General features: G+C 35.0%; 1 protein-coding gene across 1 annotated transcript in view; it reads left to right on the top strand.

Moving 5' to 3' along the window:
• Window positions 1-27,609, top strand: part of BCAS3 (BCAS3 microtubule associated cell migration factor) — a 532,737-nt gene that overhangs the window by 228,604 nt on the left and 276,524 nt on the right. Inside the window, exons 21-23 of the mRNA XM_072407233.1 lie at window positions 9,981-10,081; window positions 17,519-17,715; window positions 20,117-20,214. Coding sequence (XP_072263334.1) covers window positions 9,981-10,081; window positions 17,519-17,715; window positions 20,117-20,214 — 396 coding nt within the window. The remainder of the gene's footprint in view (window positions 1-9,980; window positions 10,082-17,518; window positions 17,716-20,116; window positions 20,215-27,609) is intronic.

Here is a 27,609-nt window from a genome sequence, read left to right on the forward strand (position 1 = left end):
TGTGATGTTGGTTTTTAATGCACATAAAATATTTTAGGACACTATTTGTTTCAGAATCTTTTTTTTTCTTCATTTCCCTTCTCTAAAAAACTGGTGCGTCTTATGGTCCAGTGCGTCTTATGGTCCGAAAAATACGGTATTTTGACTTTTGGACTTACCAGCAGATGGTGCTACATGGGGATTCTATTACTGCAGCTCCTGATTTCCTAAGTGTGGATAATTTTGAAGATATTTTTTTTCTGAAAATCCCTCAGATAAAGGATTAATAGTGTGCAGAGTTTTTTTTAATTTGTCATGTTTATTCGTCTTAGCTCAGTTATGATTAGTTGCCATGGGCTTTTGAATAGCACATACTCATTTCATTTTCATATAAAAAAAAGGCAAGTGGCCTTCTGTGTTTTAGTAAAAACAACCCTGTCACATCCAAGCAAAGCTGAAAGGCATTGGAAATTTTCACAGGCATTACATGTACAGTATATAGAATGCAGTCTATGTGTTCACCTACAGTACAATTATTGGCTGACATTAGATGAAAGTTATGGTTCGATATTCCCTCAATAAGGTTAATTGCTTGCAAATGGCTAAATGGCAATTTAAGGTGAATGCTACAGCTGTCTGCCATATTAGTGGTAAAAGGAATTGTGGCGCCATTTCAGGGCCACTATTTGTATCTGTCTATCACAGTAAGAACATGGCAGTTTCTCTCAGTTTCATTCTTTTGTATAGCATTTCTGTCAATTGTTTGGCTCCATTAAGTGTGCAAGGAAAATAAAAGCCTAAATGACCAAGCCACAAGGGGCTGTGTATAAACTCTGTTTTTGTCCACAGCCAGAACATTACATTAGGTCTCATTAGCCATTTATAATAAGTGACCTTTGCCCCTCTGGGTCATTGAAAAATACTCAGTGTGCTTTTCTAACACTAGGTACCTCCATCAGCAGACTGATGAAACAATGAACCGTCTGCTTGTCTCATTGAATGGGACACTTAGCAGGTTTTCATAAATATGAGGTTACAGGCCAAGCCCCTTAAGCAAAACCTAGTTCTTTATTATATGGGCATAGTTTGGAGATTTGTTTCTACTTCAATACTGTTATATTTTCATTCTCATATAAAAATCCTAACTAAAACTTACATTTTATTCAGTTTTCTTTATCTCTGAAGAACAAGTCCAAGTTTTAAAGGTAATAAGGAGCTATTGTATGAGCAGCCATTTTCTAGTTTGAGACCTTTGTCCCCAGGGCTGCAATAAGTAGTGCTGCACAGATGTTTGCCTATTTTGGAGGTCATCTGTGACATCTGCTCGGAAATCTTTTGCGCCCTAACATACACCTATACAAGCAGACGACTGCAGCCAGCGTGTCATTTTCAGCACAGCATAAGCACACTATCAATGTGAATATTTCACAGAAAAAAACTACATGATTCCTGACCCACTTTCTCTCCCATCTGTCCTGTGTTCACTTCTACCTCTTCAGCTTAGAAATAACATTGCTTAAAAACTTTTTGTCAGCCACCATTTGTAACCTTTATGTGCTACAACCACAGCTGGGATATATATTAAGCTTTATTCTATATATTTAATGGAAAATAAATACAAATATTCACTCTTTGCTGGATGCCACAGTGTTTACTCCACACTGAATGCATGCTGCAAAATAGCGCCCATAGCATCCCATGGATGTTACTAGGCTCCCCTTCTCCTAACGGCTGTTTATTTAACATAGACACCAAAAGTACCAGAAATGGCCATTGGTGTTAAAGATACAAGATAAAGAATGCAGCAATAGACTAATTCTATAGCATGAGTTGAGTTTACTAAGCCAAGCCTAGGTCATTTTCTATTGTCACTCGGACCTCCTGAGGGAGGAACAACAGTTTGTTAAATTTCTCCAAATGTCCCTGTTAGGAAAATAAACTTTGTCTAACTGTCCTGATTACCTTCGTCACTGAAAATGAAAGTGAGAGTAAATCCAAAGGTTGCCACCAAAAAAGTGGAGGGCATATGTTCTAATAGGGGCACTTGTTGTCATGACAACTGTGTATAAAACATAGTATCTTTTAGTTAGTTTGATACATCAAATGCTTATCAATCCATCTTTCCTGACTGGAGTTCGTCTTTTTCCTTTTTGTGACTATGTATTCTTCAGTCTCAGATGTCTAGGCCACTTATTATTTAAGGACATAAATATCCTTTATCTGGTACACTGTTTTAAAGATGAACTCAAATATTTGCTTCCTTGATCATTCATTACACAATCCAATTCACAATTTTTTAGGAACAGTTCTAAGGGGAAATATTAGTATTCCATGTTGATGACGTCACTAGCATGTTTGCTTCTGTACACTCCATGTGCCTGTGGACAGAGCCATCCAAGTTCTTTATGTCAACTCTGGTTGTAGCCCTGTTCAGTCCTTATACAACCCCTGAGCTGCCTCAATTTATTGTTGTTTTAGACAGGAGATAGATTAAGGGGGCAGGACAAGGAGGGGCGTGCTGGATGGTGGTCTCCTTCTACCCACCCCAGTAACAAGGTGGAACTAACTGAGTCTTCTTCTATTACAACACTCTTCCTGCACATCCAACCACACTTCGAAAACTTTTTCAATTTTTATTGTTTTATAATATTTATGAACAGAACGGGAAAACTGCAAAACTCTGGTCTGCCTTAGACCTCAGTTTTAAGTTTTCAGGAGGTGTATCCTACTTACCAAGCACAAACATTATTGCCTATTCTGCAATATTTCCCTCGTGCTCACCAAAATATTTTACAGTATAGTAAAAAAAGGCCCCATTGCAGTGTTGTCTAGGAAAAGATTTATACCTAACAGCAATCAAAGCACTTTGCCCCCAGCCAGCAGCATAGACACATTGCTCCCTGCCTCCAATTTACAGATTCCATTCTGGTTGAACTATGAGATTTTTCCACTAAAAAGGACTTTGAAAATCAGCTTTATGTCAAACACACAGCTGCAGTGAATGAATCAATTTAAAATTGGATCATCTGCGTGTTTTGAATTAATATTTCCGGTTAAAGGCCTGAAAAGACTTATTTTAAGAGGAATATTCATCAATCTTTTAGAGACACCTAAAAACGTATGTAAATATTTTATCGGGGACCTATGGAGATGTAAGGTATCTGGAACCACCTCCAAAAACATAAATACAAGGTCTGGATTACTAAATGGTTACATTTAATAATGCCTTTGAAGTTTCAGATGGTATCTTGAACTTTCAGGCAATCAATAGCATAGTTAATTTCTTTTTAACGTGCTGTGCTAAGTATGTCCCAAAGTAAGCAATCCAGGCACCACTCCAGTGGCTTGACAGCTTAATATTAAAACAATATTTGTATAATGTTCCTTTTTCACATTGTAGACCTCTTTTTGGAAAATAATTGTGGTGATACAAAAATCTGTACTTTGAATTTTTCTCATAGGGTTTAAATAAGCTTAGCATTTCATTCCAACAAAAGCAACCCAAATAAAAAGAAGACAAACTGTATAATGTGCATTACTGTTAGAGTATAATAAATCATATCAGTCAGAAGTTAACTGACATGTTACACTGCACACTAACTTAAATGCTTACCTGTTTGTTCAATTCAGAGGTACGTGCTGCATAATTAACAGGTTCTACTGATGTGATCATTTTTAATAAAATGTTATATGCCTGTCTGCTCATCCATTTATGTTTTTTGCTGCTTGTTGTAATCTTTATGTCACCATCACTGCTTTTATTGTGGGACTATACACACAGATGTGTAGCTAGAGGACTGAGTGGAGTAACCCTTTAAAGAAATGGCATGGCTGCAATTTTTTATTTACATATTTTTTTTCCCAAAATAAATATATATTTTTTTTTTATTACCAATCATGGTTTTTCTGATTAACTTCCTTTTCTCAGTTCACATTTCTGTCATGTGTTATTACATATGTATAGTCTAAATATTTTATAAAGTGCCTTCATTGGGCTACTGAAAAGGCTCTGATCTTGTCAAAATGGAGTCACTGACAAGAATTGATATATTAACTCTTATGCTGCGTTTGCTTGACAAATTGCTTGCTAAATACCTCAAAATTTATTGGTCATTCTACAATTTAATTGCCTAATGGTTGCATTACAGGGCAGGGAGAATCCATTAATTATATCTTCCTTCACCCGTAGGAAATATAATCATATAAATATGGATTTTGTTTAAGAAACACTCTATATTTTCAGAGTAAACAATTGTGTCACTTTTGTCACAAAAAATGACACTATCACACAAAACTTATCTTAAGACAAAAAATATATATGAATCCTTTTTTTTTTTTTTTTTTTTTTTTTAAAGCTCTGGGGTACACCAGATATTGGAATGTGGTAAAACTTTTCAACTTCAAGATTTCAAAAAATTAACCTTCAAAGGTTCAATAAATGTTTTAGTCATCTATAACCATATATGTTGCTGTGTTTTTTATAGGTTGTTCAATGTTTTATGCCTAGCTTAAAATGTAATTCTTATAAATCACCTAGCAGTTCACATTCAATAAATAGAAAAAGGACACTTTTTCTTTATAATATACTGTAACCAGGTAAATACAAGGGATAAGCAACTATGTAGAACAAGTATGATGGTTTGGCAACAGAAGCAGTTGCCTCAGGACACTCTCCCAGTATTGATGTTGGCTGCAGACATCTGCTTATATGGTGTTGTTCCTGAACTAATACTTCGTTAATGTTGAGAAGCACTATACCTAAACATCAAGAGATTCAAATAGAGATACAGTGGTTTAGAGGCAGGTAAAATAGTGGTAAAAAAGAATAGAAAGACTATCTTCAAAAGTACTTATGAGTACTTAAGTACTTACTGAAGTTTTTATGCATCCTCGTTGGTAACAAAGCAGTCACTTGTGGAAAAAAAACATACATAATTATTTGGAAAAAGTTAAGAATAAGAAAATGGCTGGAAAAAATATAGAGGCCAGCAATATAGTATATTATATATATGTAGTAGGGCATGTGTTTCTCTTTGGCTCAGAGTCTAAATCTTACCATATGAACAACAATCTGATTATACAATTTATATACAATCTTCTTTAGATTTACCAAAGCAATAGAATGTGGCTTTCCTATCGAAACAATCAATTACATTTTATTCTATTTAGGAGGCCCTTGCACTAAGCTAGAAATATATTTTACATCTAATCAATGCGCAATATTCTTCCCCCATAAATCATTCTTCCAATAGGATTTCCTTCTCTGACCACCTGAAATGACAGCATGGGTTTTTGGGGTATGCTTTATGCACTGGGGAAGAACGAGGCAATCCTGTCTGGATCTTGATACATGTTCACTGTTAGGAAAGTGGATTTATGATCAGCCATATTGAATGCCTCATCTACCCAATGTTCCATATACCTGCAGTGAATCACATTATTTAATTAGTTAGTTATTATTAGTTTATAGTATACTAGTTTATCTGATATGTTTCAGATTCTGTCAGAGCTAGAACTGATGTGAATAGTCCAGTGTTCACTATAACGCGATATATTGTACATATATATAAGGGATAAATCAGTTGTTTAGTGGCTGTTGACTAATGATGATAATGGTCCAGCCAGAAAAATGACTAATTGCACTCTACCTTCAGCTTATAATGTACATTCACCTGCCACTTTATTAGATTCATTTTGCCCAATTTTTGCCTTCAGAACTGCTGTAACTCCTTGTGACCTAGATTCAGCAAAACACTCTTCAGGGATTTTGGTCTATATTGACATTTTAGCATTGCAATGCAAATCATCTGTTCCACAACACCAGGCTATTAGACCATTCAAGTACAATCTCATTGTCATGTTCAGGAAACCAGTTTGAAATTATCATGGTGAGTTATTGTTCTGGAAAATTTATACACTGTCATAAAATGAGTGGACATGGTCATCAACAAGGTAGGCTGCACATTTAAACAATACCCAGTTGATTCTAAGGGATCTAATGTGCCCAAGATTCCCTGGAACATTGCACCACCAATACCAGCTTGAACTTACAAGTACAAATACAAGGCAGGGTGGATGCATGTTTTCATGTTAATGTCAAATACTCCACCATCTAAATGTTATAGTAGAAATTAAGTTTTATCAGAACAGGCATAGGATTTAAAGTTGTTATTATTTAACAGAACAGGCATAGGATTTTTCCAATCCTCTCATGTTCAAGTTCAGATGGTGCAAGTTGTAGTCCCAGGTTCCTGTTCTTAGGTGAATGGAATGGCACCCACCTGCTGTGGTCTCCTACTGTAGTGGCACTGCTACTTCAAGGTTGCACATTTAGAGATTCAGAAATAGATGTGTGTGAAAATCCTAGCAGATTCACCTTTTACCTATTCTAAAGTTCAGTTTAACTCCCCTAGCGGTAATCCCGAGTTTAGTTAATTTTCCATGCAAAAAGCGGTAATCCCGAGTCACACTCGGGGTCGCTTAAAACATAAAAAAAACACCTTATTCTGTTGTCATCCCCCGGCGTCCTGCTGGTCCCCGCAGCTCCTCCGGACACATCTTCTCTCTCCGATCTTCTCCTGGTGTGTGCAGAGACGTTCTCCGGGGTTTCCTGGTGACGTTGGTGCTGGTAGGAGGATCGGCGGAAAATTCAAATAATTTTGTATTGGATTCAATACAGAATAGCTATATTGAGTGTAATACAAAGAAATCTTTATATAATATATATATAATTATAATATATATATATATATTATGAAAGCTACTGTACAGTTATTTTACATGTTTAACTATTTTTTATTTTTAACAGATAGTTTTGTTTTTTTTTTTATTTAAAGTTTATTATTAAATGTATTAAATATTGGACATTTCGGCGAGTTATACATAAGAAATATAGGTCCAGAATGTAAAATAAATTTCCATGCAAAAAAAATGTAATGCTTTCTGCATGGTAATACGGACAGAATTAGAACGCTAGGGGGTTAAAGTTCAGCAGATCATCCTGATGATGTCTACTTGTCCAAATGCAATGAGTTGCTGACATATGATTTGCTGATTAGATACTGATCTTAAAACCAGTTGAACAGGTATATGTATAAAGTAACTGGTGAGTATAAATAAATACACTTAGGAATAAAATGCTGATGGCCTTAAAGGTCAAGGATACCCAGAAATGTATCGACAAGTTTCATCCATTGAAAAAATAACATGAAGTGATACATTTGTCTTTCAGGACAGAAAATGTATCACTGTATGCCTATATGCTATTACCATACCCGAGATTGTCAGGATACATGGCTATTTTACAGTCACATGCTGTCTGCTACCATTCTACAGGGAGTGGGTAATGAGAAGAAAGTGAAACCAGATACAAGAACTGTTGGCTGTTAGAAAACTTTAATAATTAATTAGTGGCCCTTTATTGCACCCAAGGGTCAGGGTTCAGGCAAAAACATTGATTGAGCTAATACAAACCTCAAGAAAACACATTTGCTGCTTAGTTAAATATAAGAGAATATGACATCGGCCATACTACTTATTTTTTTTTTTTACGCAACAGAAAAACATAGAAACTGTTTTTATAACCTTGATTTTTCTATACTTATATACAATAGGTTTCCTTTTAATATTGTAGTAAGATAACTTACTAATAGTTTCAACCTTAATGCAATTTACAATAGGATACAGTGCGCAGAATGTCTCACATTCCAAAAATAACTTTTTTCATAGCTTTAGTTACTAGAAAACGGCAGGGTAAGTTTGCCAGCACGGCAATCCTGATTTAACAAATCTAAAATTTTTCCCATATAATTTACCAGGTAAAAGACAGACAACAACCCTGTGGATATTATGGCTGTGTAATACAGTATGTCAGTACCTTATAAATAGAAGTAATAATAATAGACATTTGGATTTCCCTTTGCATCTTCCATTAGATTACCTATAGGTATATTTTACTTTTTGTTACTATTAGACAATTACTTGTATTTGACAGAAAATACTGGGTTTAGGCAAATCTTAAACTGCATATTTTAAAATAATCCCACTTTATTAACTTTTTCCCACTGTGCCAGTAAGCTATGGACAACAATGCATGTGTTCAGAATTGTCCAATAAATGTATTTCAAGTCTTGGCCTAACACAGTCAGCTGATCATTGAGCATTTTTGGTGGTGTCACATTTAAAACAGCTGTTTATATTGTTTTTCTACACTTTTAAAAACATTGTGATCATTCATGGTTAAGTTTTCACACTGCCCGTCTTGTGAACTTGCCGCCAGAACATTTTAATTGAAGGGAGCATGAGACAGTACACACACATATTTTCCTCCTGTTAGGAATGTACTGTATTCGGTCTCCCTGAGCATCTACAAAAACAGGAAATAGAAAACAATCATGATGTGTGCATGGCTCCCTGCAAATAACTGTCTTGCACATGGCATGTGATTTTATGAGATATTTGCTGGAATACAAGACTTTGTTTTGAGAAACAGTAAGAGCAGTACCCTATTTTCAGTTACATATGCTGGTTATGTTACATGGACAGAGATTACATAGAACATAAATCTATTGGTGGTGTTCAGCAACAAGACATATAAGTTATAAATGTATAGTTAGTATGGTATACAACTATATTATTAAGACTGGCTATGGCTGTTCTTCGTTATTTGTTGCTTGTAGTATTATCATTTAGCCAACAAAATGAAATAATAAAGGATTATTAGAAAACTGGACTCAGTTGAGCATAACATGTCTTTGTTACTTTATAGATGCCGAATATTTTGTATATTTGTGTGTGTATATGAGTGGTTGTAAAATCAGATAGTGAAGTGAATATTCACTCAATTTATTGAGTAAAGATTTCCACCTCCATTAGTAAATCTGGTTCAGTGTCTCTAAAAATGAAACAACATCTGATGTATGCAAGATTTACAAGATAATATATTCTGGAACCATGTCCACTGCTTTTATGACCACAGTGTATAAAATCTTCCAGAACAATAACTCACCATGTCTCAGATCATTTCAAACTGGTTTCCTGAACCTGACAATGAGATCATTGTACTAATAGCCTGGTGTTGTAGAACAGGTGATTTTCATTGCAATGCTAACATGCCAATATAGACCAAAATCCCTGAAGAGTGTTTCAAACAATTTTCTGAATGTAGGCCACAAGTAGTTAAAGCAGTTCTGGAGGCAAAAAATGGGCAAAATGTTCTTGGAATACTATGTCATGAGTGCCCACTGTAATTTTTTATATGTAGTATGTTATACTATATATTAAAGTATGTAATATACAGTGGAAAAAAATTGGGTAACCTACAAACATATAGATGTAAAGTTTTAAAAGGATATTGGTCCACAACCAATGTATTTGCATTTAAATTAAAACGGAGACTTGTGGTTTACCACAGCACGTATGGAATTTTTCACTACCCCACTGTATTAGTTACACCCTTTTTTCCATAGATTCATTGTTTAGCAAAATTAAATACAGTAATTTCACTCATCAATATGAAGCTTGCACTACTGAAACACTTTCATTGCAATCTAATGGAAAAAATAGCAACAGATAGTCAAAACATATTTATATATAACACTTTAAAGCATACTGCTTTCCGTCAAGGTCTTACTGCTGCCATTTTGAATATCCTGGAATGTTATATTGTCCCCAAAGCTTTTTATTTCATACATGTGCAGGTAAATTAGCATTGGCAGCTATAGTATTTTCATGCAGCAGACAGCCAGAAGTAGGTTTGATCCTTAATAAAAGAATGTAGAAGAAACCAAACCATTTGATAGGGAAGGCCACAATTAATATTATTATTTATTTTACAATTATTAATATTACTTATTGTCTAACAACAGATTTGCAGTCAGTGTAGTTGTTTGTATGTACACTACAATAAATTAATTGATGTATTAATGAATAATGAATTTGTATAATTTAAATCCATCTAAAGGTATGCCTCTAAAAGTGTATTCTTAAATTTTGTTTTTCAGTGGCTCCTCCTGGAAGTCCTGGACCCATCACAAGGCACGGTTCTTTTGACAGCTTGGCCTCAGACCATAGTGGCCAGGAGGATGAAGAATGGCTTTCACAGGTAATTTATTAAGTTATATTGCCACAAGCATACCAGATATTTGGAATCAGTTGGCCTAATTTATTTGAGCTCTCCAAGGCTGGAGAGTATACTCTTTCATCAGTAAAGCTGGGTGATATAGCAAACCTGGAATGGATTTCTTCAGTCATTTGCTAGCAAATCTTTTGAATCCTGGACCAGATCTAATTCAAGGTGGATCACACAGCTTCATTGATGAACTTATATCCTCTTCAGCCTTGGAAAGCTTTAATAAATCAGGCCCAGTGTGTCTGATCTGAGTGGTGCCTTGACAAATAGAAAGGTCACATGCACATTTTTCTCTTTATGGAGTAGATATGAAACGTATTGCAAACTTCACTCAATAGAAAACAAGATTTTTTTGTGAACTGGCCAGTTTACTGGCAGTGTAAAAGATTGTAAAGAGGTTTTTGGCAAAGCTGTCCATAATGACTCCTAAATCTTTTCCTTCAGCATTGCCAATATAGCTACGCCTGGTCTGCATTTCAGATGGACGCTTCACTTTTTTTTATTCAATAATTCATACTGGCTACACAGTGATTATCTAAATCACCAGCTGCAAATAAGCTTCAGAAAATGTGAAAAGTAGTTTAGTATTGAGAAAAGTGTCTTTTCTGGCCCTAGGTGAAACTTCAGTTATCATATTAGTGCATTTGTTTCTCTATTAAATTTGAATCTTAGTTTTGCTTTTAGTAGCATGTTCACAGTTAGGTATGCAATATGGAAATATGGAATTTTGATTAACTGCTTACAGTAACTTAGTTTAACAATATCTTGTAACACACCTATACCTGTTAATCCCTAATCTTTTGAAAGTCAGAAAATAGGAGTATTTGAGGAATATATGGACATATCAGAATTATAACCCTTTTTTGGGATTTTTTATTTCCTAGTAAAAAAAAAATATATATAAATATATTATTGCATCCCCCCTTTCTCGGGCCATGGTAACATTATTAGTTGTACATAATGCAGAGGCTGCAGTGAATAAAACCTCAGTTATGCACATACACCTGGGGTATCTGTGGGCACCAATACCTTAGGAGAATTCCCTATGTGGCTTCACAGCCTTCAGTGAGTATTACATTGCAGCTCAGAAACAATAGGTTGGTCATGCCATTGTTATAGTTATGCATGAGTATTTCTTTAATTGCAAGCACAAATGGCCAAAACTTGACAGTGACCTTTCTCTGTATTACATCAGTGACTTTTCAGTATGTCTCTGGGTATGCATCACCAAGTATAGAAAGAATGGAAATGTAAGTATGTTAGATTATGTCAACATTACTATTTATCATTTGTAGGGAAACATTTCGTAAACACAAAAGTATACATTTTGGATTGAATTTTTCAGTGTTTTTACCCAAGAAACACACATTTTTATCCAAAATTCAGGGTACAATTATGACACTGCATACTAATGCATGTAACATGTCTTGCAGCGCCATTTAGTTTGATTGGCAGCACAGAAATTAAAAACACTGCAGCAGTGTTGATTGCACTGCAACACGTGGTAAAGAAATAAGTCTTGTGCATGTTGGGGTGTGTTAATGAATTCCATAGTAAAATGTGCATTAACACACCACATTGCTGTCAATGACCTTTACATGTGTTTGTGTTTGAATTTAAAATATTTGAACCTTGGGTAAAAGTTGTGTGAATATTGGGTAAAAGAAAAAAAAACACTAATTAACTAAGTTGAAAATGTATACAACTGACTAGCAAATGGGTACATTTGTGTTTTAACTGTGATTAGACTTACACAATTTCAAAAGAAATGCTTACATTTTCTGTTTCATCTAAATTCCATACAAAATACATTCCTGTTATCTCACATCAAAACTTTTATCATATCTCTTCATAGACTGCTCTTTTAAAACGTCCTCTCCAGCATTGATTAATATGACAAGATGTTCCCGAGCATAGGGAGATTCTGTATTTATGCTTCTTTGAGCAGAAGATGTTCCTTGTTGTGTAAAACAATAAGGAAATGCTTTTGCTAAAGTAAACACCTGAGTACAGTGCAGCATACAGTTCTAGTTTTCTTTACTCAATGGGAACAGCCACTTTTTCATATTCTAATGGACAGTCTATATGGGGTGAACAAGCTTAGCCATTGCTGTAGGCGGCATGTAGGAGGAAGTGTAGTCTTTACCCAAAGAACACTTCATTATATTTTCTTCAAGAGTTTCCTACAATAAAGCCTGAGAATCCTGCTTCACTGCAGCAAATATGTTGGCTGTAATTGTGTTCTCAGACAGGAGAAAAACAAAATATAAAAAAGAAACCCAAGAAGCTAGACTGACCTAATGTCCTTCTCACAGGAGAATGTTAAGAACTTCAAGCCTTTGAAAGTTTATCATAACATGTCACTTTATTACAGGCAAAGTGCTGTATACAGAGAGTTATTGTAATTTTTAATAAAACAAATTGATGCTAGTAGTTCTCAGAAAACATCCTGGGGCGTTTGATATCAGACTATGAATTAGGCATGGCTTAAGACGTTTTACTGTTATTCAATTTAACAGAAGTATTTTAATACATCTAGATTTTTTAAGGAATATTATCTTCTTTCTTATCTTTAATCCATGTTTATTACCTGTATATGTAACCTGTTTGTATATGCAACACCTGTGCAACATGGAATCCACCTAAACTGCTCTAACAGTTTTTGTATGGAGCAAAGAATGCTCGGGATTGTTCTTTGACACCCCCCCCCCCCCCTCAACACACACACATACACACTTTTACACACACATTCATTTTATAGCCAAACCAAATAAGAGATTTGAAGGCTTTGTAACCTCCATCACCAAAAACAAAAAATAAGCTATGTATTCTGCAAAAAGGACACAATTAAAAACCTGATACAGATTCTCCTGCTTACTTTATCCAAAACTTTTACATGATCTAAAGTGAAGTTTGCATTATTGCATTATACTGACATTAAAACAATTTCCAACAGTACGTTTGATATACTGAATCATGTCTTAAAATGGGGTAGGTAGAACAATTGGCTTGTTATACCCAGTCATGTGTCACCTTTCATTTTAGAAACCTGTGTTATGAAAATTACAGTGTTTGTAGACAACAGCCCCATTGTTTTCTTTGAAGCACACCATCTAGTAAAAAATAGAAAGATGATGTATCTGCAAGTCTTCTTTCAATGTGTGATTTGCTAAAACAATTTAGAAATGCAACCACGTTGCCTTTCTTACTTTGCCTTCCTTTCCTCACTTAGCTGAATCCTCTTTTTCTGCCACCCCTGCTCGACCCAGTACATTATATACATTACTTACTTGACAGCCAGCTACACTAATCTGACCACAGAACACGAGTGAATAAACACACACAGAAAGTGCCAACTGAAAAGGGCTGCAACTTCCAATGGGCGAATTGAAAAGTTTTATTCTTGCCAGCACTATCCAGCTCTTTCCACTATATTTGTTGTGTTTTTAGCTTTCTTTCTGGCATTATACGAATGTCATCAAGGGTAACAGAATGCATTGAGAAAGCCTGCCCTTCACTTCAACTTTTCAATTAGAATAGTGGGTAATGTGTGTTGTCAGTGTGAAGTAGATACAATATGTTTGTCCTGCACACAACAAGAGAGTGAATAGGAACATCTGGCCATAGCCTCGATTAAACTGCAAAGGCATCTGTTTACCTCTCGGCTCTGTGACACTGATGGTTCTGAGCTTAAAATATACAGGATGCTTTATCTGTGGCCTAATTTGCACTGCTTCAGAGGTATAGGCCATGGAAGAAGCTGAAATCTCTTTGGGCAAACCAAGGAATGGTGAGAAACAAAAGATAGTGCAAGAGAGCTGTTTGTATGCTCAGAGCCTTCAAGGCTCATAAATCTAGCAGCATATTCCAAATTCTTGCCTGGAGATTCTGGGATCTAAGGGAATAAAGCATAACTGGAAAGAAACAAGTGTTTCCACAGGCACTGTTCTTATGAAATATAAGTATGTACTGATGCAGGTGTCAGGTGTTGACACAAAGCAACATGCGTTATTAGAAGTCACGAGCGTGAGAAATGAATAACTATACCTAGCATCTGAATTTGAAGATAGCACATTTTAAAGCTACATGTTAAAATGATTGTGTCCTAGGCAATGTGAATGAATTATGAAATGCCTGGCAAATCAAATGCCTTGGTGCCATCTGCATTATTGAACTAATAGGCAGTTATAAACAGGTCATGTGGTCCCTAGCAAATAATGACGGTTGTAGACAGAATAACTCTGCCAAACTCCTGATAAACACTGATAACCGCCAGAACAGGTGTCCCTGAAAGTATTACTAGACTTATATGTAACTCTTTAGATGCCTTAAGTTGTGTTGAACATGTTTATGGGAAAAAACATTACTGCACTACAGCGTACTACTACTACATTGCTAAATCTGCAGATGTTTCCAAGTACTTTGGTTTAATTTGTCCTAGTTTAGACTGATGCATATCCCCATCATATCCAAATAGACTTTAAAGACATCTTCTCATTAAATCACATCTTCCATAATTTTAATAACATTTTAATTTATTTAAACATTAAAAAGAAAAATATTTAATTCAAAATTTTCTAATATACAAACTGTATGTATCTAGTCTCAAAAACTGCTTCCTCGTGAATTATGAGACAGGCATCAAGAGTAAAGTGATATATCCCAGCCATAAAAGCATCCAAAAAGCATCCACAGCTATATATTCTGGTGATGGCAAGCCTCACAGTGAAGTTAGATGGGATGAATTCTTCACATATCTCCAAACATTGATTATGTATTTTTAGGTCTGTCCCACTCTATACATTGGAGTGTTTTCCCACAACTTCTCCTATTTTACCAGATATAATATTGTCATATCCAGGGCTGTCTGCGGATGCCTGCGCTGCCTGTCTATCCAATATTGTATTGGTTTGAGGTGCTGTACACACTGTGTGTGTGTGTGTTTACTATATATATATATATATATATATATATATATATATATATATATATATATATATAGTTTATATGGTGAGAACGTTCCACCAAGCTATTTTTCATTATTGTTTTTATGACCTCCATATTCTGTAAAGTTCCTTTTTAAAGGAAATATATTTGTACTTTTATACTATAATAAACCATAAGCTGAACAAACCACAATTCTGTTTACTTTTTGAAATAATATTTATTATCATGCTGTGGTATATTTATGTATTTGTTACATATTACAAAACTCTTACAAAGTCCCTTACAAATTTTAAAATATTTGCTCAGCTGTGTCCGTTTAATAGAAAAAAGTGGAGAATATAAAATAAATGAAGCTCACTCTCAGGGGCATAAAATTGTAAAAAAGCATTTTCTGAATAATGTTATTTTATGTACTAGCAGAATGTGTTCACTATAGTAAAATAGTAAATGTATTCAAAGTGTAATTCCAGTAAGTTGGCATAGAGCACATAACCCTCTTACATGCATAAACTAGGGCTCCTTATTAAGGCTTATACCTGGTTTCCCATTTGCCCTGTTGCCAGAGTCTTGCCAAAATGTTGTCTACATTGCTGACCCTTCTACCTTTCACCAAACATAACTGCCCCAAGATATTCAGCAAATCCTGGATATATTTCAACAGTACTCTTCACTTTTATAAACCTTTATTTTCCAAATTTTCTCTCTTGTTCTAGGACACTTGTGTAGAAGCGCAATTTCCATCTCTGTAAATAGTAAAATTTATAAATAACAATTGTCCGTTTGTCAACCTAAACGGTATGTCTGTGATGACCAAACCATATGACTCTCTTAGACCGTGCTAGGTGTTAAACTGAACTAAACCTATTGGTAATTTGTAGCAGCAATTCAACCTATCCCACAAGTTCACATATGTAGACTTTATTTCATGTTTCAAAAATTGCCGCTTAGTGGAGCTTTCCCATAAATCATGGCCTTTTAATGATGGCAGATTTTTAGTTACCAAACGAATCATTGCTTTTCCATCGTGCATGATAGATGTATAGTCACAGGGCTGAATGCTCAGTTTTTTTTACAAATCTTAATAGAGATCAATTTCATGTACAGTGATAAAGACTGGCATGTGAGTGCACAGTAATGCCAGTGTACTACTAAGTATTAAGCATGCAAAATAATTGAAATAGACACAGATTCTTACATCATTTACCAGCTTTACCTGCAAATAGAAAAGTGCTAGTTACATATTTACATCATGTATCTTAGTTTATTTTTTCTCTCTTGATCTTCTGTCCTTCTTATTTAAGTAAAGTCATGTCATTGTCATCTTGTTTGTCTTACAAATATCAGTACTTAGTGATGGATGTAAAAAATGTATCTAAAACTGAATAGGCGATTTGGTTCATTCCAAAGTTTAGGACAATTGTAGACACTTTTGCATGTGACCTTTGATAGCCTAACCTAGGCATTGTCAATCATGGTTGCTCCAGAGGATGCTAGGGGCTCCTTGAGCTCTGGATGATTGACTTTTATTTCTATGTAATGCTTGCATAGTTCTGGATCCAGTGCCACCTGACAGACCATCAGCATGACATCAAAAACATTTTTAAGCTGTCTATAGGAGGAGCATTCTAACAACCACTGTAAGGGGGCATCCTTCCCTCTAACCACCAATGAATGATGGTCTTTAGGTTATATAAAGGGTTCCTCCGAGGTTAAAAGGTAGAAAAAGACTGACTGATTAGGCAGTAAAGAGGTTTAACCACATGTCCAATGCTTAAAAATTTAAAGCAAGCCACCTGCTTTAAAACTAATAAATCAGACGGTGCTACCTTCCAGCAGACATGTATTGAGTTTATAACCTTATTTAAGAAAAATAATCCAAGTTGAAATTGTGCAACAACTGTGATTTTTAGTGCACAAAGCACTTTGTTCTCCAAACTAACAGCTGCTGCATTAGGTTTATACAGGTATGTGTAATACTTATATTTATTTACGCTCAGTTAGGAGTTTTAGAATTTCTGATGTTTTATGGATTGGACTTTTAGCTGCAAAATCCTTTTCTCCCCTCTCTTCTTATACAAATTAAAACAAAGATATCGGACTTTTATAGTATATTGGTAAACAGACTAATAAAAAGTTGACAGGGGTTCTAGCCTTCCCCTACTCTGTTATAAAGGTATTTTTATGGCTGCGTTGCTTTTAAAGATTTAATCTCACTACCTTCCTGACATGATAATGATGATCATCCCTACTTTGTCAGTCTGGAGTAAATACTGGGCTTCGCTTTAATTACATTATGCCACAGCTTTTTAAAGCAGTACTTGTATGCATATATGCCTGCAAATAAACATAAAAATTATGTGAGATCCTTGTAATGGATTGCTCTAGTATGGTACAATCATTGGATGACTTCTGTTGCATGTTTTCATGTTGCATACCAATGAAAATATTTTTTTATTGTAACAGGTAGAAATAGTGACACACACTGGACCCCACAGACGTCTATGGATGGGACCTCAGTTTCAGTTTAAAACGATCCATCCCTCTGGACAAACAACAGTAATTTCCTCAAGTTCTTCTGTGCTTCACTCCCATGGCCCAAGTGATACTCCTCAACCGTTGCTGGACTTTGACACAGATGACCTTGATCTAAACAGCCTCAGGTAAAATTATTTTTAAATATTTTATTGGTTTGGTATTTACTTTTGTCCAACATAATCTTTAGCTATCCTTCATTAAAAGTACTAATAAAGGAAATTAGTTACAGCCCATTATGAGTGGTATTTCACTGGAAACTGAAGTCTGCACCCAAGAAAATAACAGTGACATATGCCTGGTAAAAGTCACATATACTGGGTAATTGTAATCCAGTCAAGTTATCTGGTGTGGCCAAATGACCCGGTATTATGTAACTGTTTTAGATTTACCCTGTAAGAAGTTCAGCACTATTGTTGGACATATGTGTTTTTTTACAAGCAAATTGGTTAATATGTATCATACAGTGTTTGCAATCAGTTTATCTTTACATACCAAATTATTCCCTAATAAATCTTTTTTTACATTTTGTATTATTACAGCCTGGAATAAAAATGCATTAAATAGCAGATTTTACAATCTGATTTATAGCACTTACTTAAGTATTTAAAGATGGACGTTTTGTGACAGAAAAATAATTTAAACAAAAATGCAGACTTGTTTTTGATGGCATAAATATTTATCCCCTAAGTCAATACTTGGGAAAGACCTGAGCTGAGTCTTTACAAGCTCCTAATGTTTATATCTTGTCTATATCTTCCAATATTTACCCAATGTTTTCTTAGTCAATTTGATCTCACTCTGTTTGAATGTAGACTATACCTTAACAACAATTTTCAAGAGTTTCTAAACATTCTAAATCTGATTAAATTCTGGTATTTTAGTGAATATTTGATAATAAACTATAAGGTCTGGGTTGTATTTGTTAATAACTTTCACTACTTAGTGATGGTTAAGAGAAAGAAGAAGGTAAGTAGTAGTGGGTTTTGAGTGCTTGTTTAAATTAGTTAGGAGCAGGCCCAGTGACACAAGGAAAGTAATTCCAAGCGTGGGAACAGCCCCAAAGTTTTGGAGCTGTGCATGGGAAGAAAGTATGAATGGGGAAGTCCTTAGTTGGTCATTGTAGGGATATGTTGGATGGTAAAGCATGTATTTATGGATATGGTCAAAATGTAAATGGTACAAGAGTCATGAAGTGATTTAAAAAGGAAGTACAGTAGCCTAAAGTTGAAATGGAATCCATTGGAGATATTTGCAGAGATAGGCAGTAGATGGGAAGTAAAAAGAAAAATCTAGCTGCAGCATCAGTCATAGATTGTACAGTCAATAACCTAGTTAGTTGCATATCCTGGAGATGTTGTGCAGGGAAAAGTGGCAGGACCTAGTAATGTCCTGAATGTGGAAAGTAAAAGAGAATGTAGAGTCAAACTTCACGAGAAAGAGGAAGATGATTTTGGTCCATAGACAGGGGATCCCATAGTAAGGATTAGTAAAGCTGGAACTCTGAGAACAGGGAGAAACATGAATGTATAATGTGCTAGGGAAGGGAGGTGTTGTGCCACCAGAGGAATTTGTCACTTTGCCCTATAGTGTTCCATAACCTTTTGGTCACTTAAAGTCACTGATTTTTGCACTGCCTTACTGAATTATCTCTGAAGTCCTAAATGTTTGGAATTTGTTTTGTGTGCCCAGTTTATGGATGTAAGATTTTCCAAAGTACAGAACATTGCTTCCTTAACTGTGAAGTATTTAAGCTTCATTAATAAAAAAAAAAATAACTATGTATGTCTTGCCACGCCTTAATCATGTTGATTCAAGAGCTATTTTGATTTGGTTGATAAGTAAGTTACTAAAATAAATGTATCGCACTGGTTGGACAACCAGTTCAAATCAGCTCAGTCTAGAAGAATACAAAATGAGTTTTAGTAAATGTAAACTGCATCAATGACCTTGCACACACAATCCTTCCTCCATATGATGTAAGTTTTAGAACATTTTAATTGTAATATATACACTGTTGCCTATCACACATGATTATGGCTTTACCAAGTTCTTCATTCCTAAATTAATTCATTATACTGCCATAAAATTGTGATGAATTGTCCATGATTAAATCCCACTTTAACCTTACTATTCTGAGTTTTGGAGTTCATTTTCTTGGTACCAGCAACCAGTCCTTATACATACAATGCATGTGTGCTTTGTGTTCCAGGTAACAGTTCCATAGTACCTTCATACATTAGGAGCCATGCTACTTACTTAATCAGCACTTGTTCTTGTCATGTCAGTTCCTAATATTATCTTTAAAAATATTACACTTTCATTTATATATTATTCTGTAGGCGAAATTGACCCACAAAAAGTTTCATTTTACGGTAAAATGTAAATTGTAGGAAATGGGTATTAGTTCGAAGCAAAGAGCACCACATTAAAGATTATGTGCTGGAAAACCCAGATTGTGAAAGTAGTAATAAGTAATTTAGTAATTTATTTAAATGTTTGTTTTAATAATGTGTATTGTTACTACAGGATCCAACCAGTGCGCTCTGAGCCAGTTAGCATGCCTGGATCACCTCGCCCTGTATCTGATCGCAGAGGTGGATCAACAGTTATTGATGCCAGCTCAGGTAGGAGGATCATAGAATTCTATTGAAAATAAAGTCATGCCAAAACATTATTCACTTTTTCTGAATTGCCGGCGATGAGAAGTCATTTATTCCTAAAAAGACTTATTGGTCTTTGTCACCTCAAAATTTTGAAGTTTATTGTCTTGTGGACGATATTGTGTCTAATAGTGAGATATATAGTTCAGCCAAACCCTAAAAGTGCAGAAAACCGCATGCAGTAATTGTCCCAACACTTTACAAAAAAATTTTGCAATATGATAGAATAATTTTTCTAGTACTTTTGCAGCTTTTACTAGTTCTGATAAGCTTGTAATTGTTACTGGCTTTAAAACTGCTTACATTTTCAGCTTCCCATACAGTGGGATATGGACATTGCTCAGCTTAATATAATTTTTAAATAAAAACAGTTATCTTGGAGTTTTATATTCTTTATTTTTTGGGTACAATTTCTTTAGACCACATGGGGCTTTTCACTACTGATAACTAACTAATAAATGTTTTACAGGTCAACCTACAAAATTGTAATAATTTATTACTAAATTTCCATTTAATTGTATAAGTTCAAAATGACTGGTTCTCTTTGACATCTACATACCAACAGCAAGTTATAATTCTAAATGATTTTTTTTCTAATGAAATCTCTCGCAAGCAGAATTATTAAACAAAAGCATTAGTCAAGAGTCGAAAAGGATTTTAATCTGCAGTGATTCAGAAATCCTCCAGAGAGACTTCTGAGTGGATTGAGGTTTATACTGTAAAAGGAAACTGTAACAAACACAAAAAGGGATTTGTAAAGATTGTTAAAACAGTGGATTTAAAATAAAGATGTATAATAGAGATGGGATATGCATATTGTGAGCAGGAGTCTGCTTTCCTGGAACTTCGCATGTTACATTTTTAGAAGGGTTGGGTCAAGCCTTTCAGAAAGATGTTAACGTCTGCAGACATCATTAGGGTTCCAGATCCTCAGCCGTGTCCAACACTTTTCAGTTCTGTTCCTTATTTATAAAATGTGTGATGTAAGAGGCAGCCTTTGGGAAGCAGACATAAAATCTTGCCAACATTTTGTTTTAGGTTACTGGTCACATATTACAGCTGGACTATTGCATTACTAAGAGCTAGAACATTACAGGATCTTAAAATATACTTTGACTAACAGGTATAGAGGAGATTTAGGTTGTTCATTGATTCTCAGTCGGTTGCTTGGAAGCAGCATGTGGCTTCCATCTTTGTACTGTTGCTGTGGTACACTGTCATCATTAGCAGATCAATTGACCATCAGACAATGCACCTGCCAGGTCCACCAACACCTCCATTTATTACTGCAGTACATATCCATCCATCCAAGTGCTCCTACATAGGGAGATGAAACTAAGAATTCATTATTTTTCCATTTTTGGTTTGGGTACATTTGTGTACTCCACAGATATAATGTAAGGCTGAGTACCAAGTGACAATGATGGATATTCCTACCAGGGTTGCTATGTTTCTGCTTTTCTAAGGTGCTGCATTCGGCATGTTGTCAGTGTCACAGACATCTGCAGCCAGAGTGGAGACCCGTGAAGTGCTTTTGTGGTCAATTTGTTGTGAATGCATTCTGAGCTGAGGTAACATTCATTGCATCATGTGCTGTACTTGGCCTTAAAAGGACATTCATTACATTAGTCTGATTTTTGCATTCCTAACAGAGCTATTTTTGGGCATTCTTCAGGTCTCTAGCTTTTAGTTTAAATCTAGTAATTTTGTGTAGTTTATTTATTTCATACAGCAGCATTCGGTTTTGTATATTAAAATTCACAGTCAAGTTCCCTTAATCTCATGAACTGTGCAGATAATACTACAAAATATTTGCCTTTAGATACAAGAGACATGTTTGTGGTTCTGTGAGCTAGAAGGTAATTTTTACTATTCTTCTTTGAAAGGGAGAATTTGGTATTTTTTTCTGCAGGTGAATCACCACACAGTGGGTTTGTTACCTTATGACAGTTTTAGCAGTGATGATTTTCTGCCTGCAGGGTATAATGTCCATTACAGTAACATATGGGATTAGAAGAGCTCATAAAAAATCTAATGTGTCACCACAAGGTGCCATTCTAAAGTGAATGTGTTTACACAAGAGTCCTGATAGCATGATTCAAGGTTGGAACAAGTGTTTTAGCATTGTTATTAATGTGGCTGAATATGTTCCCATTTAAAGCGTAGGCCTGAAGTAATTCTATAATATATATATATATATATATATATATATATATATATATATATATATATATAGTAAAAAATATTTAAAGCATTTCTAAATTCAAACTAAAATGCAATCTATTGCTGCTAATCAGTCCTTACATGTAGTGGCTGCATTAGCATTCCTTTTCAGGAAATTTCCCCTTTATTTTGATCTTGTGAAATCCCGTAGATAATACACTACCTCTCCTAGGGTGGCAATGCTTATTCCATTGTAGCTATGTATGGATGAAGTCTAGGTTGCCACTAAGAATAGACCTAATGCTTAAAAACAATTTAAAATGTCACCATACCTGGCCTTTAGAAGGAAGGAAATTAAAGTAGAAAAAGCTAATTTAAGGATTCAGTGTCCCAAAGGGTCTGTTGGACTTCATGGAACACCAGTAAACCATTCTTTGGTTTTATAGGATGGTGTGGGCTTGGACTGTGTGTATTTTTCATGTGTATTACATGGAGGCTAAAGGGATTATAGATAGAAGAAGAACAATATCACTTCACAGAAAATGACAAAGACACCCAATTTGTGGCAAGATCAACAGGCATTTCTTTACTTCCTGAAAAATGAAAACTTATGTAGCAACTAACCACATCTAAGAATTGGAAAGATGCAATTTAAGATGGAATGGGGATCCAGTTACACTTTATGTGTATTTTTATCATTACCTTAATTTGTCTTTAACCCGGTCTTCTGAAAGTTCCCAGCCAATCAGTAGTCAAACTGAAGAGGAAGGGGTGGCATTGTAAGCCAATCAGTCTTGAATACATTGAGCAAAGCTTTAAATCTGACAAAAGGAGCTTTCTGATTGTGCATCAGTAAACAGCTGTCCATTCATTGCTGAAATTTCGCAGGTGAATTTTTTTGTACATTACTGTGCACTTCCAGCCCATATTAAGATATATAGTCTGGCCTAATGCAGTGCACCAAAGCACACAAAATTGCATGTGTAAACACAACTTAGAGGGTGAATTGGCTCTTAAACCTTAACTTTGGACCGATGCTTAAGTGGTAATTTAAAGCTATAACGTTTTGCAAAATGCTTCTCCCTATTCCAAATGCTTAGCTATTTGGTCAATTGATGTCTGCTAAAGATTGGCCTGCTAGATCCTTTATAGTAATTCTCAGAAGTCCACTTACATTTCTAATAGTTTAAACATATCTGGATGAAGGCAAGGCACATTTCACATATTTTTCCATGTCGACATAATTGTTTAAGATTAAGATAGAGAAAGCCTAGAAAATCAAGATGAAAGATAATGAACTATAATGTTCTGTAAAAGGTCAACTATGACTTGTTTTCTAGTTTATTGAAATAGTTGACCAGTACATAGGCAAGTACTGTTTTTTTTAGATTTCTCTTATAGTGGAATTTTGTAAAGTGTTTTTTTCATGTGTTTATTGCTGTCTGTGTTCTTATTAGCGAGATTTACTCATGTTTTCTATATTGGGACTGTTATCACCAGGAAAAACTTAAAGGGAAGTCTAACATTTACAGCTGTCACTAGGACCAGCAAATCAGCGTAAATTTTATAGAGACACATGGCAAAAATAGGACATTTTCTACAGCCATAGAGACTCCTACCTACTTCCTGCTTTGTCTCAAGTACAGGAAAAAGAAAAAAGCTCCCCAAAAACTGAAAAATGTTCTTACTTTTTCATGTTCTTGAGCAATTGCTAATGTTTTCTGGGGATCAACTGACATTTTAGGAAAGGCCATTTTTAATGCCTTTTGCATTTACACAGAAGCGAGATTGTATATTTGTCAATGTATAATACTTTTATTAACCAAGCATACTTCTCCATGTATTTGAGTTCTGTTCTTTTTACAATAGGCCACAGAAACATTTTTATCTCTTATCAGGTATTATTAGGATGTTTTTAGCTGTAAACAGGTCAGAACAATGCTTGTAAAAGTTTACAAGCTTCTCTGAACCAGGAAGTAAAAGCAGGCCGCACACCTTGCATTGGAGTCTTTTGATTCCTATCTGAGTGTTGATTGCTTGTTGCTAGGAAATGTAGGCAATGTGGCGCCTTTCCTTATCACTAGTCATCACCCTGTCTCACCTTCAAAGGTTGTCTTAGTATTTCTCATCACTTTATGTTTAACCTTTTCCTGTGTGCCCTGGATACATTGGTGGTGAGAGTGTTAACATCTCTTACATTTTCATGTGTATCTTTTTGTGTTCTCTTAACAGAATGCAGTAAAACAGTCTAATTTAATATACTTTTATGTTACATTTGGTGACAAGACAAGGATATGACTTCATTTGTAATTTAATTACCGTGACTCACACAGATGTGTGACCATAACAATTTAATTTGCCCTGACCTGGATAACTGCAACAAAACAAAGGAAATTTGAATTATGATGAGATGGTTTACAGTGTTATATTTATATGATATGATTATGTTTTAATTGTATTATTACATTGTTTTGTGTATAAACTTTTAACCTATATATGTGAATCATTTAGTATAAATATCAAGGATGGATTCATTTAAAAGCTGAAGCCTGAACATCATTCGATAAAATATACCCACAGATGAAATATTTTTATTTGAATCGTTTTAGCTGGCAAAATATTTTCTGTTGTTCCTGATCACATTGTAATTCACATAACTGTTACACTGCACAATTCGGAGGGTGACCCCAGGTTTATGTCAAATTTTATTAGGGCAGGGGTGTCCACATCCTTAGTCTGCTGATTGGACAGTGAAGGAGAATTAATATAAATGTATGATTGTCCACAGATGCCAATTAAAACATGCTTTAGCTGTGGTTCTTGGATTTTGTGTGAATCCAATGTTACTGAGCATCAAAATCAAACCCCTTATTTCTTTTTTTGCATACAAGGTACATGGATTTAATAAACACACTAGAAATATTTACAATGCTTAAGTGCAATAACCTACAGCAAGCAGGTAGTAATTTTTTTTTTTTTTAATGTTCAGAAATGAGAAAACGGAATTTAAGCTACCAAATATGACTGCAGTTGGAAGGGCAATCTCTGTCTCATAAGGCAGTTGTCCCTGTTAGTTTGATATTCCTTCTCTGTGTGCCCAGGAACCATCTGGAATCATCCTCAAGCTTTCAGCTTCTATCGTGCTGAAATGTTTGCCCCACCCTATCCTCATGTGTACTGTATGTAAAATGCAATATGGGCTCAATATGGGCTCACCTCTCAAAACATGTACTGGCAAAGAAAAAATATCATAATAAATCGGTGGGTTTCAAAAGGGGTTCCTCTTAAGGTTGCTAGGGGTTCCTTAAGCAATAAGCTATTTTTGGCTGTCAGGTAAGTTTAAGTGACATCAATGATCTTTTTGGCCATCAGTAAGGCCAACAGTGTAAAAAGCATTCTTCCATGTCAATGTACTGTGGATACAGTAATTATAGAAGGGTTCTCTGAAGACCTGAAAGTTTTTTTCAAAGGTACCCCAATGTTAGAAACGTCCAGGAACACTGTTATATTATCCTTTTTTTGCTCATGTTATATTTTTTTTATATATATATTTTATCTGTTTTCTTCATTGAACATGATTTGGAGCTTCTTTGGATTTGGAACTTAAGGTAATAAAATGACACTTTATGGTGTCTATGATAACAAGTCTCTTTCTTTTTGAGGTGTGAATTATTACAGAGAAGTTTGGTACACACAGTTGTCTCTGAGTCCCAATATGTAATACCCCCATCTATTGCTTTAGCCCGGAAACAAGCTGGGCTCCATCCGACTTTCTAATGCACGCTCTGAGGTGACAGTGTGTGTCAAAATCATAGTAAGGAATATCAATACAAGAGAAAAACCTGTACAACTACACAAGATGAAAAGCAAGGCTAAACTTCAGCTTTAACATTATATAGAAGGTGCTAAGCTGTAAAATTTGGTAATCTGTGCTAGACCCAAATTATAGTTCACATTTTAAAATGGTTTGATTGTAATACAGCAATACCACTATTAAAAAATCTTATCATCAAAATCTATCTTTTAGGTTTATGATTGATTTTGTTATAAATATTGGGCTTTTGATTATATGGTATAGTGTGTGCTTTCTCCCTCTTATTTGTGAAAATAAAATATTACAGTAATTCTGACTTGTGCAGCTCTTTGATTCACATTTGATTAGGCCCATGCTGCATAAATGAATATGTTTGTGTGGCACAGCATGTGGTTGCAATAACCTGCTTGTCTCCAGCCATAACAAGTAAACCTCATGAAAACAGGAGACTATTGCTAGTGGTGTGACTAATCTGATCCAGGTAGAATGCTATATCCTTGTATCGAGTTAAAAGTAAAATAAAAAAAAAAAAACTTTTGTCTGCCGAGAGAAAAAACACATTTCTGCTTTTTTCACCAGCCCAGTGTTGGTGTTAATGTAATTATATACTGCGTACTGGGTGAGTGAACTATCTAACATGCAGTATTAAAGTCATATTAAAACATTAGAAGATCTGTAATTTATTTAGATTGCCTCTGATCACTCTAACATAGATAAAGCTGTATTGTTTTAAATGTAGGGTTTGCAGAGTTCACAAATTGCAAGTTAATTATTCAATAAGCTATTATGTTGAATACTCTTCCATCCTAAAAGATCTTCTTTATTTCTGTGATATACATACATTGAGTCATTCATGCTCTGCACGCTCTCTAATTAGTATAAGCTTACCTGTTTGCCTTTGCATAAAGGACAACTGCACCTATAGTTCATATGTAATTTTTAATTGGACACTTGCAGCATAAAGCACCTGCCTCTTGGAAACATCTGTAAAAGTAATTTTGGTCTCTAGCCGATAGCTACACAAATGTAATTGACCTTCCTATTGCTTGTTTATAGAATGTTATAATGTAATCTATCCAGCCATTGGATTAGTAATATTTAGCTTTGTATTGTTAAACTGGCCATTTTGATGGTAATATCTCACCAATAGGGTCTCGGAGGTATAAAATAACCTAATGTGATATTCTGCCATCAACTACTCAGAACTGAAAAGCAATTATAGACACTATAAACTAAGAATTGGACTTTTTAGACCCCTTTAAAACTATAAATGAAAATAATTATAGATTTTTAAAGCTACTCAGCTGATCCAGTAGTATTTCTTTTTTCACATGACTGTACTAGACTCGGTCGGATTGTGTAAACCTCACATATGGGTTCCT

This window comes from Pyxicephalus adspersus, chromosome 1 (assembly GCF_032062135.1).
Source record: "Pyxicephalus adspersus chromosome 1, UCB_Pads_2.0, whole genome shotgun sequence".
NCBI classification, from domain to species: Eukaryota; Metazoa; Chordata; class Amphibia; order Anura; family Pyxicephalidae; genus Pyxicephalus; species Pyxicephalus adspersus.